This window comes from Empidonax traillii, unplaced genomic scaffold, assembly GCF_003031625.1.
Source record: "Empidonax traillii isolate 1590-97213 ecotype Southwest subspecies unplaced genomic scaffold, ASM303162v1 scaffold1691:size291431, whole genome shotgun sequence".
Lineage (NCBI taxonomy): Eukaryota > Metazoa > Chordata > Aves > Passeriformes > Tyrannidae > Empidonax > Empidonax traillii.
This window is the reverse complement of record NW_020956884.1, coordinates 196,561-211,899: the sequence shown is the minus strand read 5'-3', so window position 1 is coordinate 211,899 and position 15,339 is coordinate 196,561. Positions and strand designations below refer to the sequence as shown.

Below are 15,339 nucleotides of genomic sequence, written 5' to 3'. Positions count from 1 at the left end.
TTAGATAAGCGAGACTAACGCAGGGACCCACTGTTCCCAGACCTCGCTGGAAGAGAAGAGAGCGAGGTCTCTAATCTCCGACTTATTTATACTCTGGTTTACGTAAAAATTGTGTGGAATACTGGGTACTTGGCTCCTTCCTTGGTTACAAACTGGTCACCAAGGAAGGCCTAGACTAAAACCATCACAGTACCCCAGTGTGTCTTACCATGCATGCCTTTCATTATTTTCCAGGCTAGTGCTTTAGGCAGCACCTGTCACCCATCCGCCAGTTCCCATCCCCCTGACTTTTCAATCACTCCCATTTCTTTGAGTTTCTCAGTTTCCTGTTTGGTAAACTGAGGTGTTAAAGTTTTCCCTTGTCCATTGTTCCCCCTCAAGTCAGTAATAATGGTTAATAAGGCTGCAGCCTTAGCCTCCTGATCAGCTAAGTTATTTCCCCGAATTTCAGGACTCATTCCCTTCTGATGTCCCTGAACATGCACCACTGCTATTTGCTCCGGTCCCCTTATAGCTTGTAGAGTCCTTACAATAACTTCTTCATGAATTAATCCTTTCCCCTGTGAGTTTATAAGTCCCCTTTCCTCCCAGATTTTCCCAAAAGTGTGAATAACTCCATATGCATACTTTGAATCTGTATATATTGTGCCTCTTTTACCCCTCAGAAGTTCTAATGCTCTTAACACTGCATATAATTCACATGCCTGTGCTGACCAGGTAGGACTAAGGGATCCAGATTCTATTAACCTCAGTCCTTTACCATCAACAACAGCATATCCTGATCTCCTTTTGCCTGCTATAACTCGGGAAGAGCCATCCACAAATAATTTCTTCCCTTCTTCTAATTCTGTTTCCTCCAAATCCGGTCTGAGCTTAGTTTGTTCCTCAATTGCGTGAAGGCAATCATGAGTTAAATCCCCTTCAGGACTCCCATATAAAAACTGCGCTGGATTCTGTAAGCTAGTGGTTGCAATTTCTAATTTGGGAGAATGTATTAATATTCCTTCATATTTTAGGAGTCTGGCATCAGTAATCCATTTTTCAACCTTCTGTTGAAGTACTCCTCAAATGTTATGTGGGGAATAAACTTTCAATTCTCCTCCCAATGTTATTTTGTTTACTTCTTCTATAATTAAAGCAACAGCTACCACTGCCTGCAAGCAAGTAGGCCACCCTCTGCTAACTGGATCTATCAGTTTAGAAATATACCCCACGGGCTTTTTCCTTCCCGCCCATTCCTGAGTTAAAATGCCATATGCTGTCCCATCCTCCGTGGCTACAAAGACATAAAAAGGTCTCTTTATGTCAGGTAAACTTAAAACAGGAGCATTCACCAAATTAGTTTTGAGACACTCTAATTTGTCATCATCTTCCTGAGTCCATTTTAAGGATCCACCCGTAGTCAGTTTTTGGTATAAAAATCTCACCTTAGAACTATAATTTTCAATCCACTGTCTGCAGTATCCAAACAATCTTAACAACTGTCTCACTTGTCGCTTACTATTGGGAGCTTTCAGTGACAGAATTCCATTAACTCTCTCAGGATCCAGTTTCTTAGTACCCCTGTGAATCCAGTGTCCTAGCTATTTCACCTCCTGTTCCACAAATTGTAATTTAGATTTAGAAACTTTCAGACCCTGGATACTCAAAAAGTTTAGCATTCTAACAGTTTCCTTCCTCACTATTTCTTGGTTTTTCCCTGCTAGCAACAAATCATCTACATATTGAAGCAATGTTACCCCCTCAGGCAGGTGATATTCTCGAAAGATACGCTCTAAAGCTTGTCCAAAGAGGTTAGGTGACTCGGTGAATCCCTGTGGCAAAACACACCATCTCAGTTGCTGTTTTCTGAAATTATCTGGGTCTTCCCACTCAAAGGCAAAATTATTCCTGCAATCCTCCTTGAGGGGACATGTCCAAAATGCATCTTTAAAATCTATTGCACTGTACCATTGATATTCAGGGCTTAATTGACTCAGTAAAGTATGGGGATTTGCAACCACTGGAAATCTACTTACAGTCCTTTTATTAATCTCTCTTAGGTCATGTACTAGCCGATAAGTTCCATCCGCCTTCTTAACTGGCAGAATGGGAGTATTAAAAGGAGACATGCAGGGCTCAAGCAACCCTCGTTTTAATAATCGGTCTATTTCAGGTTTCAGCCCTCTCCTGCTTTCACTAGGTAAGGGATATTGTTTGATCCGTACAGGGATCTCCGGGTTTTTAATAGTTACTTCAAATGGTTCAATATCTAACTTTCCCACAGTTTCTGGGGTATACCACACTTCAGGATTAATCTGTTTCTCGTCCACATCTGTAAGGGGACATAATTTGATTTTCAGCTCCTTTTCTTCAACTTCTAATTTTATTTCCAACTCCACAATCAAATCTCTCCCTAACAGATTATATTCAGCCTCAGGCAACAGTAACAGTGTCCCAGTCCCGTATTTACAATCTGATTCTACTAATACACTTTTTATAACAGGGACCTGAAAAGGTTCCCCTTTCGCTCCCACCACACTAACCTTTTCTCCTGATATTTCACATCCAGGTGGTAAGAACTGTATAGTTGACCTTTCAGCTCCGGTATCCACTAAAAAAGGTCACTTCCTGGTGCTGGGGACCCACTTTCAAATTTATCAAGGGCTCTTTTTTACCTGGAGTCCCCAGCGCATAGAGCCCCTGACTTCCCTAATCCTCTTTGAATTCCTTTTCATCTTTAATCCATTTCCTACATTCCCTCCTTATATGTCCCTTCTTTCCACAATAGTAACACTCCACCGTCCGCCTGTCCACCCGTTCTGTTCCCGGTCTCTCAGTCCTCCTCACTCCCTCTTTCTGTCCTGCCCGAACCGCTGCCACCAAAAGTCTCGTCTGCCTTTTCTCACTCTCTCTCTCTCGTCTCACATACACTTTCTGAGCCTCTCTCAGCAATTCATCCAATCCCTTTTCCTGCCAATCTTCTATCTTCTCTAATTTCTTTCTAATATCCACCCAGGACTTTGCCACAAACTGAGTTTTCAATAAAGCCTGGCCCACAGGTGTAGCTGGATCTACCCCAGAATATAATTGGAAACTTTTTCGCAACCTCTCAAGCCAGTCTGTTGGAGTTTTCTCCTTTTTCTGGTGCTCCATAAAAGCTCTAATAATATTTCTACCCTTCGGAACCGAGTCCCGGACCCCTTGGATTATAATTGTTCTTAAATCTGCCATGTGGCCTCTGTGGATTGGGTCTTGATTATTCCAATTAGGTCTATGTAAAGGCCACTTTTGGTCCGCCGCCGGCCCTGCCTGATGTTGCTGGTCCCAGAGCTTCATCCCCGCCCTTCTAATCATGTTTCTTTCCTCTACCGTGAATAATATACTTAAGATGGATTGCAACTCATCCCATGTATATAAACTTGGTCCCAAAAATTGATCTTTTTCCCCTACCCCTATGGGATCATCGAGTAAATTTCCCATTTCTGTCTTAAATTCCCTGACATCCTCGGTGTTTAAAGGGACTGCCACATATCCTGTCTCCGGCCCTCCTTGCCCATCCCCCCCCGACACCAACATCTCTCTAAGTGGAAACAGTTTCCCCTCCCCCTGTTTTGCCATGCTGCGGGTAATTCGCTGAGGGGGGGGCTGTCGGTATCGGAGACTCAGTATCTGAGTCCGAGCCCTGAGGCAGTGGTGTTTCTGAACCCCGGAAAGAATACTGCGGAGGGGGGGCTTGAGGGGCAACCGGAGGGGGCCAGAAGGGATCCTCTTTATCTGAGTGAGATTTACCAGGTTTTTTCTCTCTTAATGCAAATAATGATGCTTCCCCATCTGGCCTAGGAATCCACAATTCAGCATACTCTTTTTCTTCGGGGTTAGTAGGACTTTTATTGTCTACCCATGTATTCAACTGCTGACACATCCAGCCCTCAGACGACCCAAACACAGGCCAGAATACATGCGGGTTTGTAAAGGGGTTCCCTCCCCATACCTCAATACAATAGTGAATAATTTTTTCTTTTGATTTACCCTCTCTTCTAGATGAAATATCCCAGTGTTTAATCATTTGTCCCAGAGGGCTCTCTTGCGGTATATCTGGTAACTTAGTCAGTTCTCCTATTTTTTCGGGGGATCCCTTCCCCATGGAACGAGAGGATTTACTCTTCCCTTGTCCCATCTTCCGGGGTGCTTCTCGTCACACACACACACGCGCCCTCTTGTCGTGACCCAGCCCCTTGCGGGGTCTTGGGAACTGCACTACCCAGAGGTCCACTCTGGCTTGGCCTCAATGAGACCTCTCATACAGTCGCACCCCGGGATAACCACCCCAACCAAACGGCTCACAACAGTTATACTTACCACTCCCAGATCTTCGTCTGGTCTTCGTTCACAAAATTTAAGGGGTCCTGCAGGTCTTTATTGTTCATCTACCGTAATTTAGGATGGTTCATGGATTCGGGGTATTGCCGCGACCCTTCTGCAATACCAGGCTGCCAAAAAGTCAGGCAGGGCACCCCCCGGGCCGCGAGGGTGTATGGCAAAAGACCCAGAATATCCAAGTCACGGCACCAAATTGTTATAAGTTACTAGCGGAGGTTTAAGAAAGTTGAGAAGGCAAATGCAAAATAACAAGCCAATTTATTAGTAAGCGGTAAATGAACAATCACGGCTCGCCAGGGGGACTGCTGGAACTTAGGTTCCCACACAGTTCGCCCGCCTTCGACTTCTCAAACTCCCTTTTTGAACCCTGTGGGCTCCTGTTTAGACATGCTCAGTACTTAGGTTCTTATTTATACATGGTCCGGGGCATGTGCTCTCTGCACATGCTCAGTTACAAAGTTTCTCCCATGCATGTTCCCGGGCAGGGCTCTCTGGCGCCGGTTGGCTGGGGGTTTCTTTGTGGGCTGGGGGCTTTGCGAGGAAGATTTCTCCTTTTTCTTTGTGTTCGGCAGATGACCCCAGCTTGGAATATGCGCATTTAAAAGGTATTCTCCTCCCCTCCCAGGCTTATCACATTCCTTTTGATTTCTTGTTTAGAGGAGCCTCTCGTGTCTCCAGACTGTCACTTCGGATGATATCAGGGCCCTGTAAATTACAGGCTCAGACTGCCCCCCCTTCCACCATCAACCTTGGGAACAAACGGCAGTTTGTTAACAGCATTCCACAGTTACGTGGGGAATGCATATTTCTACTAAGCTTAAAAACCCTTTAAAATGTATATATGTAGCCTTAACAACCATGAGAGAAATACATATAGAAATCGCACATCCATAGCATGAAGTGTTAGTAAGCTTAACAAAAACAGTCTAAAAAATATATATAGTTTATCACATGCTGGGTCAAGAACTGGCTGGAGGGCTGGGCCCAGAGAGTGCTGGTGAACAGGGCTGAATCCAGTTGGCGGCCGGTCACCAGTGGTGTTCCCCAGGAGTCAGTGTTGGGCCCAGTCCTGTTTAACATCTTTATCGATGATTTAGATGAGGAGATTGAGTCCATCATCAGCAAATTTGCAGATGACACCAAGTTGGGAGGGAGTGTCGACCTGCTGGAAGGCAGGAGGGCTCTACAGAGGGACCTGGATAGGCTGGAGAGTTGGGCCGATTCCAACGGGATGAAGTTCAACAAGGCCAAGTGCCAGGTCCTGCACTTTGGCCACAACATGCAGCGCTACAGGCTGGGCACAGAGTGGCTGGAGAGCCCTCAGGTGGAAAGGGATCTGGGGGTGCTGATTGACAGGAAGCTGAACATGAGCCAGCAGTGTGCCCAGGTGGCCAAGAAGGCCAATGGCATCCTGGTCTGCATCAAGAACAGTGTGGCCAGCAGGAGCAGGGCAGTGATCCTTCCCCTGTACTCAGCGCTGGTGAGGCCACACCTGGAATATTGTGTCCAGTTCTGGGCCCCTCATTTCAGGAAAGACATTGAGGTGCTGGAGTGGGTCCAGAGAAAGCAAAGAGGTTGGTGAAGGGACTTGAGCACAAGTCCTATGAGGAGAGGCTGAGGGAGCTGGGGTTGTTTAGTCTGGAGAAAAGGAAGCTCAGGGGTGACCTCATCACTCTCTACAACTACCTGAAAGGAGGTTGTAGGCAGGTGGGGGTTGGTCTCTTCTCCCAGGCAATCAGCAGTAGGACAAGAGGGCACAGGTTTAAGCTCTGCCAGGGGAGGTTTAGGTTGGATATTAGAAAGAAGTTCTTTACAGAGAGAGTGATCAGGCATTGAAATAGCCTGCCCAGAGAGGTGGTGGACTCACCGTCCCTGGAGGTTTTTAAGACGAGGCTGGATGTGGCCACTGAGTGCCATGATCTAGTAATCACAGTGGGATTGGATCAAGGGTTGGACTTGATGATCTCGGAGGTCTCTTCCAACCCAGTTAACTCTATGATTCTATGATTCTCTCTCCTCTCTACCCAGGAGAGCATGCTAGAAGGTCTAGGTGTGTGTTAAGTTTTTAGGTATTATTTTGTTTGTTCTAGAATTATTAGTAATACTAGAATCTCTCCTTTCTGCTTCCCCATGGTAATAAAATAATCTTCGTGCAAGTAATTTTGCAGTATAACTTACAGGTATGTCTTCAATGGATGGAAATTAAGCAGTAAAGCATTCATAGGATAGTCAGAAATTCTGTGGCTTCCAAACTTAGTGGTTTGTTGTTCTATACCTTTGGGCTGTGTTTTTAAAGTATACAGATTCCCTTAATTTTGAACTTATTGTGACTGCTGTATTCAGAAGATTGAGCATTTTCATAAAGATCTACACTTTTAGTTGTTTTTGTTTGAAACTAATGTTGTTGTAATGGTATTCCTGAAACTAATTATAAAGAATAATTGTAAGATGGAGGGAATTAAGTATAAGAGGCCAAGTGTGTTTTATTTTTTTACATGCTTTGGTCTTTTTAGGTTTTATAGGTAGCCTAGTATACTATGGATTATGTTAAAGGATTTGAGTGCAGTTGGGTTGTGGAAATTTACCTTACTCCCATTAGTGATATATTACTAGAGGCCCTAAAGACAAGCATTGTTCATGTTACATTAGATTCCTGTCTGTGGCTTTGAGTCAATGTGAGTTCTAAATCACGTGCCTTGGTTAGTTTGACAAATCTTGTCATCTACCTTCACCTGATTGGGATTAGGTTTGTTAATGCTGTTGGGTTACAGTATTAATGATTATCCAGAGTGGAATCACATTACATGATAGGGCATTTAATAGAAATTGTTACTTCAAAAGTAGTTTGCCTGTTGTGAGTGTGGCTTCCCCCCCTATGTTTATTTAAGTTTGGGTCAACTTTCCTTTTTCAATTCTGAGAAACAAGTTCTTCAGTTTCCCAGTGTAATGTCTTTACCTATTATAGGCTCCTGAAAGTAGATAATTAAGTAGATAATATATGTTTGTGATGCTCTGGAATGTGATTGATTGGTGTCGTGGTATAGGAATGGTATGCCATTCTCCATTTTAGTACTCCCACTTAAACCCCCACGTGCCACACCCCCACCCCCCCCCAACTGAAGGTGAAAATGGCAAAGATCACAGGTTGAGATAAGAACAACTTACTGGAAACAGCAATGAGATAAGAACATGAACAGTAACAGCAACAACATTAGTAAAAAAAGCATACAAAATAAATGATTTACATGGAAAGCCCCCGACAATAAACAATATTGGACCACTCTGTCCACCACATTTTCTCGACCAGAAAGAACCCCTTCTCAAAAGCAGGAGTCCCTTTCCTCTGCCTCTGGCAATGACATGAGGTGGTATAGAATAACCTCCCTGTCTTAGCCACCCCCCTTCCAGCTACTGCAAAAATTAATCCTGTCCTGGCCAGAACCAGGATATTATCCACCTCTTATTCTATACCATCTATGTCATGCCCAGATCCTTCACATTCCAACTATGTATATGTATATAAGTATACGCAAGCACAGGTATCATTTCTGTAGTCAGTGGCAGTCCCTCCAAGATGTCTGTTGAGTTCATTTAGTCCATGACTGTGGGTTCTATCCATCCTAGATGTCTTCCAGGGCAGGAGGCCTGGTGTGCTGTCAGCACAGTCCATTGTACCATTCCATTTTCCCAGAGGCTGGTGCATGACAGAGAATATGATATACCCACACAATACTGTGCTCTCTGGCCCAGGTGTCTATGAGTCTTTTTTTGAAATTAGTCTGTTGTCTGACTCGATTCTCTCTGGGGGTGCCATGTTGCCATAGGACTTGCTTTTCAAGGCCCAAACTGGTGTTCCGGGCAGTGACATGAGGCACAGGGTACATCTCCAACCATCCAGTTGTTGTTTCAGCCATTGTCAGCACATAGCACTTGCCTTGGCAGGTTTGCAGGAGTGTGATGTAATTGATCTGCCAGACCTCCCCATATTTATATTTCAACCATCATCCACCATAGCACAGAGGTTTTACCCACTTGACCTGCTTGATTGCAACACGTTTCACAGTTATGGATAACCTGCGAGATATTGTCCATGGTTAAATCCACCCTTCAATCACAAGCCCATCTGTATGTTGAATCTCTTCCCTGATGACGTGAGGCCCCACTGAGACAGAAATAATTCACCCTTATGTTGTCAGTCCAGATCCACCTGGGACTCTCCCCTTTCTGACTGGGAAGGAGACTGATAGAGCAACTGGATGGGCACTATTCAGATTCGAATATTCCCTGAGCAAAATTAAAACTCAGAGTTATCTGTTGATACCAAAAAAATGATATTTTTATTTTATTAATTGTAAGAGATGCAAAGAGAGAGGAAAAAATAAGGTTGGAAAAAGCTAAGATTACTTTTAGAAGCATAGGAAAGTTACCACCAAACTATCTTTTAGCTGAGATGGTGGTAGTAGGGGAACAGTTTCTGCCTTTTTTTATTTCTCTCTGCCACTTTTCGATGTTATCTCTTTAACTGGGTGTGTGTGTGTGGAATGTCATCTTAGCAGCTTAGTTCTCTGGAATGCAGTCAGGATGTGTGTGGCTTTGCTGCTCACGTTTTAGCTGCGTCCCAGGCTGTGCAGTGTTCTGATCCTCGGTAAGCAGCACCTTTCAGTCCTCAGAAATGTGGTAAGGGTAGGAGGATAAGGTATAACTCATGCATGTGGCACGGTCAGTCTCAGTTCTTGTCCAGGCCAGCAGAGTTTCAGTCTCCGGTGGCAGACAGGCAGCATGTGGTGGCAGAGAAAAGGCAAGGGGGAGGTGGGAAGAGAGATGCTCAGCTACTGTAACCGGTTCTCTCTTTCCCTTTCCTCTCTCTAGTTTTCCAAAATTTTTCCTCAACTTTTCTAGTGTTTAAAGGAGATTGTACATGGTTTCTTTGGCATGTAGCCCTATTCAGATGTTCGAAGATATATGATAACCATAAAGAATAGCAGGATCTTGTGGTAGGAAAACTCCAGCAGGAAGCTCTGGTAAGGGCTTCTGGCAGGAGGGCTGACTGAGAAATTTTGGTAGGAAGTTTTGACATGTAGAAACAATGGTGAAATACTTTTTTTAGCATTTCTATATTATCTGGTTGTTACAGGGGCACAGGTTGGTAGGGAGGAAAAAAGATGATTCTCATATTGCCAGAGTCGGGTAGTCACCTGAAGCACTGTTTGTTCTCCTTCTTTCATTGACATCAATGCTGCCAATGAGTTGGTGTATGACGATGGCACGCTCCATACAAACTTCTGCCACATGTATTGTGTACACTGGATCTCATCTGGATCTACAGGGGACTGCTTGTTATTTGAATCCCTATAGATTACCTCCAGCACAACTAATTCTCTCAGGTACTGGATACCTTTCTCCATGATGTTTCACCTGCTTGGGCACACTACTAGATCATTCTTGAGAGAATTCCTTTCCCTCAGGCTTGACAAGAGTTGCCTCCAGAGACTGAGTTTCTGTTCTCTTCCTAATCCTCTTGGCAAAGCCCACATCCTGGGACAGGGATTCCAGTTGCTTGGCTTCACTTCCATCTAGTTTCATATAGGGGGCTTCAATATCCCAGCATTGGAGCATCCAGGTCACCAGGGGCTCACCTGACTGGTGGCAATGATGTGAGGTGTTATAGAATAAGCTCCATCCCCTCTTGACTGCTGCAAAAATTAACCCTGTCCTGGCTGGGACCAGGACATTGTGAAATGCATTGGTGACCACTTGAATTTCAGAATTCATGTGCTAGACCAATATGCTGTTACAGATCTCTGCTGTTTGCAGGACTCTCTATTCTAGCAGTTTATATTTGCTCATTGTCCTTCCTCTAATGCTATACATATGATAAAAAGGAAGTCTGCTTTTTTTGCTGTTTTTACTTCCACAGCATATATACAGTTTAATCGAGGCAAATAGGAAATAGGAGGAAAAATGGTGAAAAAGGTGGTTACTGCAACTCATACAGGAAGTCAGTTGCATAGCTGTGAAATAAACCTAGACACAGTTCAGTGCATTTTATTCTAAGAAATGGAAACCTGGAAAGAATGTTTTTAATGGCTTATGTTCAATTTAATAGAATAATATATCTAAGGAGCTGTGATATTTAATAAAAATCTGTCATGGTTTAACCCCAGCCAGCAACCAAGCACCATGCAACCAAACAAGGAATTAATTCACTGCTTCCCATGGGCAGGCAGGTGTTCAGCCATCTCCAGGAGAGCAGGGCCCCATCACGTGTAACAGTTGCTTGAGAAGACAAACGCCATCACTCCAAATTTCCCTCCCCCTTCCTCCTTTTTTCCCCCACTTTACAGTTGTAGCATGATGCCATATGGTCCGGAAAATCTCTTGGTCAGTTGGGATCAGGTGTCCTGACTGTGTCTCCTCCCAACCTTCCATGTATCCCCAACTTCCTTGCCAGCATGGCAGTACAAAAAGCAGAAAAGACCTTGGCTCTGTGTAAGGCCTGCTCAGCTACAACTAAAACATCTCTTTATTATCATCACTGTGTTCAGTACAAATCCAAAACAGAGCCCCATACCAGCCACTAGGAAGAAAATTAGCTCTACCCCAGCCAAAACCAGCACAAAAGCATATGAACTTTTTTATGAAGATTGAACTGCAGTAGCTACCCTACTATAAATCAATGCAGCCCTTGGAACATGAATGTGTTGTTACAGAGATACAAAGGCATCTTAGATGAGTGAAATTATTCTAGGTCTATCAGCTGATGCATGAAAAAAGAATTAGTCAGAAATGACTCAATGCCAGAATTGCAGGTAACTGAACTTCAGGAAACATCTATTTACTTAACCAAAATCTAGGTTCATTTGAGTTATTTAAACTGTACTTTAGAAGCCTATTTAAAGCTTTTTAGCAGTGGCAAATGTTTTGCATAGAATTTAACTAAGCATTCAAAATTTAACGTGAGCATTCAGCTGAAATCTAGACAGTGGTGTAAACCCTAACTTTTAGCATTTTAGCATTTTCATATGGAACTCTTCTCATTTAAGGTAGACTTACTGACTGAATTAATTATGTGTATTTTGTATTATTGCCCCTCACCTTACTGTAGTTGAAGTAAGGCATGTAGTCTTATCTTTAATAGTGAAATCCTTATGCTATCTAAAGACACCCCAATTGTTTAAAAATAAATTTTAGAGTTAATTTAGCATGATCTGCATAAGAAGAAAAATTACTTTAAGCAAACACAAAGCATATTTGTTTATATATATTTTGTGAAATAACAACTTTTATGACTTAAACATTTGTGGATGAGTTTAGTTGATTGGAGAGTTATGTATGATTTCTGGTCAGACAATGCTAGTAAGATGTGTTTTGCCCCCTGTTAAATTATGTCAAAGTGCAAGATGCATAAATTAAGGAAGCTGAAAACTGAAACTAATGTTATATCAGGAAGGAATATTCTATTTTTAAAATTGTTTATGTGATAATGTGTTCTTTTTTCATAAAGTGTATTCAGAAGGTGCATACAAAATACTAAGAATTTCTTACATTAATTGTTTAATTGTTTTTATTATAAAATTTTTGGTTCTCAAATTCACATATTTTGAATTTATGTGAATAAATAGTTTTTTTATATTTTTTTAAGAAAATTTGATAAAGCCTAAATATGTAGTGTAATGTGTAGTGTGCCTGTTGTCTCTCTTCCCTTTGATTCCCCCCTCCCCTTGTTTTTCTCTTTGGAGAAGAAAAAAAAGCCCTCATAATTCATTTAATCCACTGTGTGAAATTATGATATTTCAAAGTAATTTCATACCATGCTACGTGTTGGTAAACTTCAAGTATTTGTATGGGGGTTTCTTGGAACATCTGGTACAGTCTTTTAACCACAGTTCCAATAAAGTGCCCCAGTGAACTGGTGGAAGCAGGCATGGGGCAGTTGGTGGCTTACTTCTGTTTCTGTATTTACTGTGTTTTAAAAAAGAAAAAGGGAAAAAAAAGGGAGTGGAACCAAAATTGGACCTATCTCATGTGAATATCTAATTTGATTTCTGTGCATATGGAATGGACTAAAACTTAGATTTGGGAGTAAAACTCCCTCTTCCCTGTTTGTTTAAAACTGCTACTAACAAAGATGGTTATAACAGAAGCAAAAATTTATTTCAGAAAACACTAAATTAGTAGGTTTTGTAAGATGCAAGCTTGTTAAGAATACAGGTATTTTTTTGTTCTAGGAGAACCACTCTTGCATTGAGCATTGAATGCTCAACTGGTTTTAAGTTGTTCATCCATTTATATTGTCATTACTTATTTGCCTACTGACTGCTCTGGATTAAGCTCTTGATCTAGTTGTTTTACTGGTGTCTAAAATAAGCTGCAGTGTGCAGTGTCACATGTCCAAGTCTGATACTGCTGGGAAAAGTGAATACTGTAATATGTAAGGTATCTAAAAGATATCTTTATATGTGTTTTGACAGATTGGCAAAATGAGGTATGTCAGTGTTCGTGACTTTAAAGGAAAAGTCTTAATTGATATTAGAGAATATTGGTTGGATCAAGAAGGTGAAATGAAGCCTGGCAGAAAAGGTATTGTTCAGCTTCATGTTATTTTGTATTAAAACATTGTCTGCAGTTTGCTGGAGAACTTTGTGTATCAGATTTCTATACTTTGTTGCTATGTGGTATTTTTAAAGTAATGTTTTTACTTTTTAATGATTTATATTTTAACAAATGATTAGGTTTATCTGTAGATAATAAACAAAAGAGAAATGGTTTCATTGGCCTGAGTCAGTTTTCCTAAATGGTTCCCCCATAATTTATGGAAAACAAGGCATCGAATATAAATAAATTTGGTATGGGAGTTATATACATAGCCATACATTTCCCGTTGATTAACTTAACTCCACTTCTTGCTTTTATTACAATTGGATTTCCATGTTGGTTTTTGAGTGCTAGAGAGTGGTAATAGTCTCTCCAAAATGTTACTTATAGTTTGTTATTCACAGTGCTTTAAGAAACAGGAGGGGAAAAAAACCCAGAATTATGGTACTTTAAAAGCGCATAGAAGTTCAGTCCACAGAGGTATTGCTTTTAGGAGCCAACAGGAATACAGTTGACTTCCTTCATTTCTTTTGTACTGCCTTCTATCAAGTCCAGGGCTGTATTTCTGCATTTAGCCCAACACTTGTGAATGAATTTGTTATACTGCACACATTGTCTTTGTAAGGAGATAAGCTAAGGTCTAAATTTAAACAGAAGTGTTCCAAATGAGTACTTTCTTTGTAACTGAAGTGGTTGTTACACTTGAGGTAGGTTAAGCATTAATAGTCATGACATACACTTTGTGTATGAAACCAGCCTTGACAGTAATTATGCAAGATCTTGCACTACAATTTTTTTTTTGTCCTAAGTATTTTTTTTTAATGCATTTCAGGTATTTCTTTAAATCCAGAACAGTGGAACCAGCTGAAGGAACAGATTTCTGATATTGATGATGCAGTAAGAAAACTGTAAATACAGAGCGATACAGAAACCTTTTATCATTTTAGTTGTTTTAAGTTGTCATATTACATTGACATTTGTTTTCTAAAATATTGTTTTCCAAACTATTGTATATTTGGATTTCAAAATGATTTATAAGATGAATACTTTATGTGCATTAAAAGTTTATTCTGAGTGAGGCTATTTGTGTATACTTTACTAAAAGGAAATGTGTTGCTTTCACCTCATGGTATAAAATAAACAAATCAAATAGTGTGTAAATAGTATGTAAAGCATAACCTTTTGGTTAAAGGTGCTGGTAAGGTTGCCTAATAACTTTAATTTTAGTTGTACTTTAGTTAACTGTTAATGTGATTTTTTTTTCTGAGGAGATTTCTTAAAATGTCTCAATTTTAATTTTTTTTTATTTTATTTCATACGCTTGCCCTGACAACTTCCAGCTTTAAGACTTGATACAAACAGTGAATACCTGGTAAACCACATTTTTGTAGGTAATTTTAAAACTATTTACTAATTTACTGTATTTATTCAGATGCAAGCGGTCCTGAGCATATAGACATTTTTTACATTACTTATATGAAGTATGCTATACAATAACACTTGAAATCAAGCCACACACTATTTCTTCCCATTTTTCTATAGCTTGCTTGACTTAGAAAATACAATTAGGCTTTATTCTTAGACCCTAGATTTTGAATGTGATGCATAAACTTTTAGAGTAATAGACATACTTTAAAGTAAGATAGTTTTTAAAAACTCCAATTGTGGTTATTGTTTAGGTACTCTTTCCAAACTTTGCATTAAATTAATATTCTTGAATACATACTGACTATTTAGTCTATAGAAAAGAACAGTTAAGCTGTCTTTGTAGGGTTTTTGTTCATTTGGGAGTATTGTGTAAAGAATGATGCTTAAACTAGGCTATAACACAGATTAAACAAAGGGAGTTAAAATTGCTTCAGCCGAGACATCTGACTGTCATGTTCCTGCCCTGTCCATGCTACCCACCCAAACCATTTAACTTGGCTTGCCTTGTGTGGCTTACATGTGCACAACTGTTTTATATTTTGTACAGAAGGTACTCAGTGCTTACAATGAAACACTGGTGCATAGTGGATCATGACTCTAGTGCACTTTGCTTGTCTACCAGGGATGCGGCATCTACCACCTTTCTGGGCAACCTGTTCCAGTGTCTTACCACCCTAATCATAAAAAAACTCTTCCTTATAGCTCGCCTGAATGTACCCTCTTTTAGTTTAAAACCGTTACCCCTTGTCCTATTGTAACATGCCCTCTTAAAAAGTTTGTCCCCTTCTTTCTTATAGGCTTCCTTTACTGAAAGGCTGCAATAATGTCTCCCTGGAGCCTTCTCTTCTCCAGGCTGAACAACCCCAACTCTCAGCCTTTCCTCATAAGAGAGGTGTTCCATCCCTCTAATCATCTCTGTAGCCCTCCTTTGGACCTGTATATTTGGCTTTGAAA

At 41.1% G+C, this 15,339-nt stretch overlaps 1 protein-coding gene across 1 annotated transcript in view; it reads left to right on the top strand.

Moving 5' to 3' along the window:
* The window catches only part of LOC114070796 (activated RNA polymerase II transcriptional coactivator p15-like), a 32,376-nt gene extending 18,495 nt beyond the window's left edge, over nucleotides 1–13,881 (top strand). The window contains exons 3-4 of the mRNA XM_027908383.1: nucleotides 12,834–12,942; nucleotides 13,790–13,881. Coding sequence (XP_027764184.1) covers nucleotides 12,834–12,942; nucleotides 13,790–13,869 — 189 coding nt within the window. The 3' untranslated portion in view covers nucleotides 13,870–13,881. The remainder of the gene's footprint in view (nucleotides 1–12,833; nucleotides 12,943–13,789) is intronic.
* The last annotated feature ends 1,458 nt before the right edge of the window (nucleotides 13,882–15,339 follow it).